The 1,479-nt window shown below is 55.5% G+C and overlaps 1 protein-coding gene across 2 annotated transcripts in view; it reads left to right on the forward strand.

Moving 5' to 3' along the window:
* Positions 1 to 1,479, forward strand: part of LOC105546596 (chromosome unknown open reading frame, human C19orf44) — a 36,416-nt gene that overhangs the window by 27,416 nt on the left and 7,521 nt on the right. For both annotated transcript variants that reach the window (XM_011989861.1, XM_011989856.1), the window contains exon 6: positions 1,127 to 1,293. In XM_011989861.1, the coding sequence (XP_011845251.1) occupies positions 1,127 to 1,293 (167 nt within the window). The remainder of the gene's footprint in view (positions 1 to 1,126; positions 1,294 to 1,479) is intronic.

Here is a 1,479-nt window from a genome sequence, read left to right on the forward strand (position 1 = left end):
CATTCTCCTGCCTCAGCCTCCCGTGTAGCTGGGATTACAGGCATGCGCCACCACGCCTGGCTGGTTTTTGTATTTTTAGTAGAGACAGGGTTTCACCACGTTGGCCAGGCTGGTCTCGAACTCCTGACCTCAAATGATCTGCCCACCTCAGTCTCCCAAAGTTCTGGGATTACAGGCATGAGCCACCCCACCTGGCACAAGGCCACTTTTGTGTGTTCTCCTTGGTGGCATTACATCAATAAGCCATAGTTTATTTCCCCTGAAGACATTTATTGGACTGATACTGAGTTGCACAGCCTGGGTAGACATGCCCCTTGCCTCCTGGGTTGAGTCTGTGTGGCCCTCAGAAAGGCTCCAGTCCAGCCTGAGGCATGAGGAAGGAGCCCCAGCAGCCAACTTAGAGAATTTAGTCTTTGCCGAGTCCAGTGGAGCCACCAAAGGCTTATGATACACGTAGGAGTCCATCTGGTACCTACTATTTTTTTCCCTTTTCAATTTTAATTTTTTTTTTTGAGGCGGAGTCTTGATCTGTCAACCCAGGCTGGAGTACAGTGGTGTGATCTTGGCTCACTGCAACCTCAGTCTTCCCGGTTCAAGCGATTCTCCTGCCTCAGCCTCCCAAGTAGCTGGGACTACAGGTGCCCGCCACCATGCCTGGCTAATTTTTTTTGTATTTTTAGCAGAGATGGGGTTTCACTATGTTGTCCAGGCTGGTCTCAAACTCCTGAGCTGGTGATCCGCCTGCCTCGGCCTCCCAAAGTGCTGGGATTACAGGCGTGAGCCACCGCACCCCGCCAAACTAATTTTTTTTGTATTTTTAGCAGAGATGGGGTTTCACTATGTTGTCCAGGCTGGTCTCAAACTCCTGAGCTGGTGATCCGCCTGCCTCGGCCTTCCGAAGTGCTGGGATTACAGGCGTGAGCCACCGTTGCTTAAACCCAGGAGTTGGAGGCTGCAGTGCGCTGTGATGGCACCACTGCACTCCAGCCTGGGTGGCAGAGCAAGACCCTGTCTCCAGAAAAAAAACAAATAGATTTCAGAAGGTAGCCTGGCACCTGAGCAGTGGGGGGGCTGCAGAATTTGTGGGGCCCTGGTGAAGCCACCGAGTGACGCAGAGCTGGGGCAGCCCTGACCGCCTACAGCCCGGCCGTGCTGGCGCTCCATGATGTGCTGAAGCAGCAGCTGAGCCTGACGCAGCAGTTCATCCAGGCCAGCCGGCACCTGCACGCCTCCCTCCTGCGCTCCCTGGACGCGGACTCCTTCCAGTACCACACCCTGGAGGAAGCCAAAGAGGTGAGCGCAGCTTCCCACGGGCAGGGGCAGGGCGGTAGGGGAGTGGCAGCTCTCAGATGCCGGCCGAGGGGATGTGGGCAGGGGACTGGGCTCCAGCGCTCAGCCCAGGGCTGCAGGGATGCAGTGGGGCCATCGCCTTCTGTCCCTGTGGAGGGGCCTCATTTCTTTCTTTTTTTTTTTTTTTTT

Source organism: Mandrillus leucophaeus, unplaced genomic scaffold, assembly GCF_000951045.1.
Source record: "Mandrillus leucophaeus isolate KB7577 unplaced genomic scaffold, Mleu.le_1.0 Scaffold11, whole genome shotgun sequence".
Taxonomy (NCBI): domain Eukaryota; kingdom Metazoa; phylum Chordata; class Mammalia; order Primates; family Cercopithecidae; genus Mandrillus; species Mandrillus leucophaeus.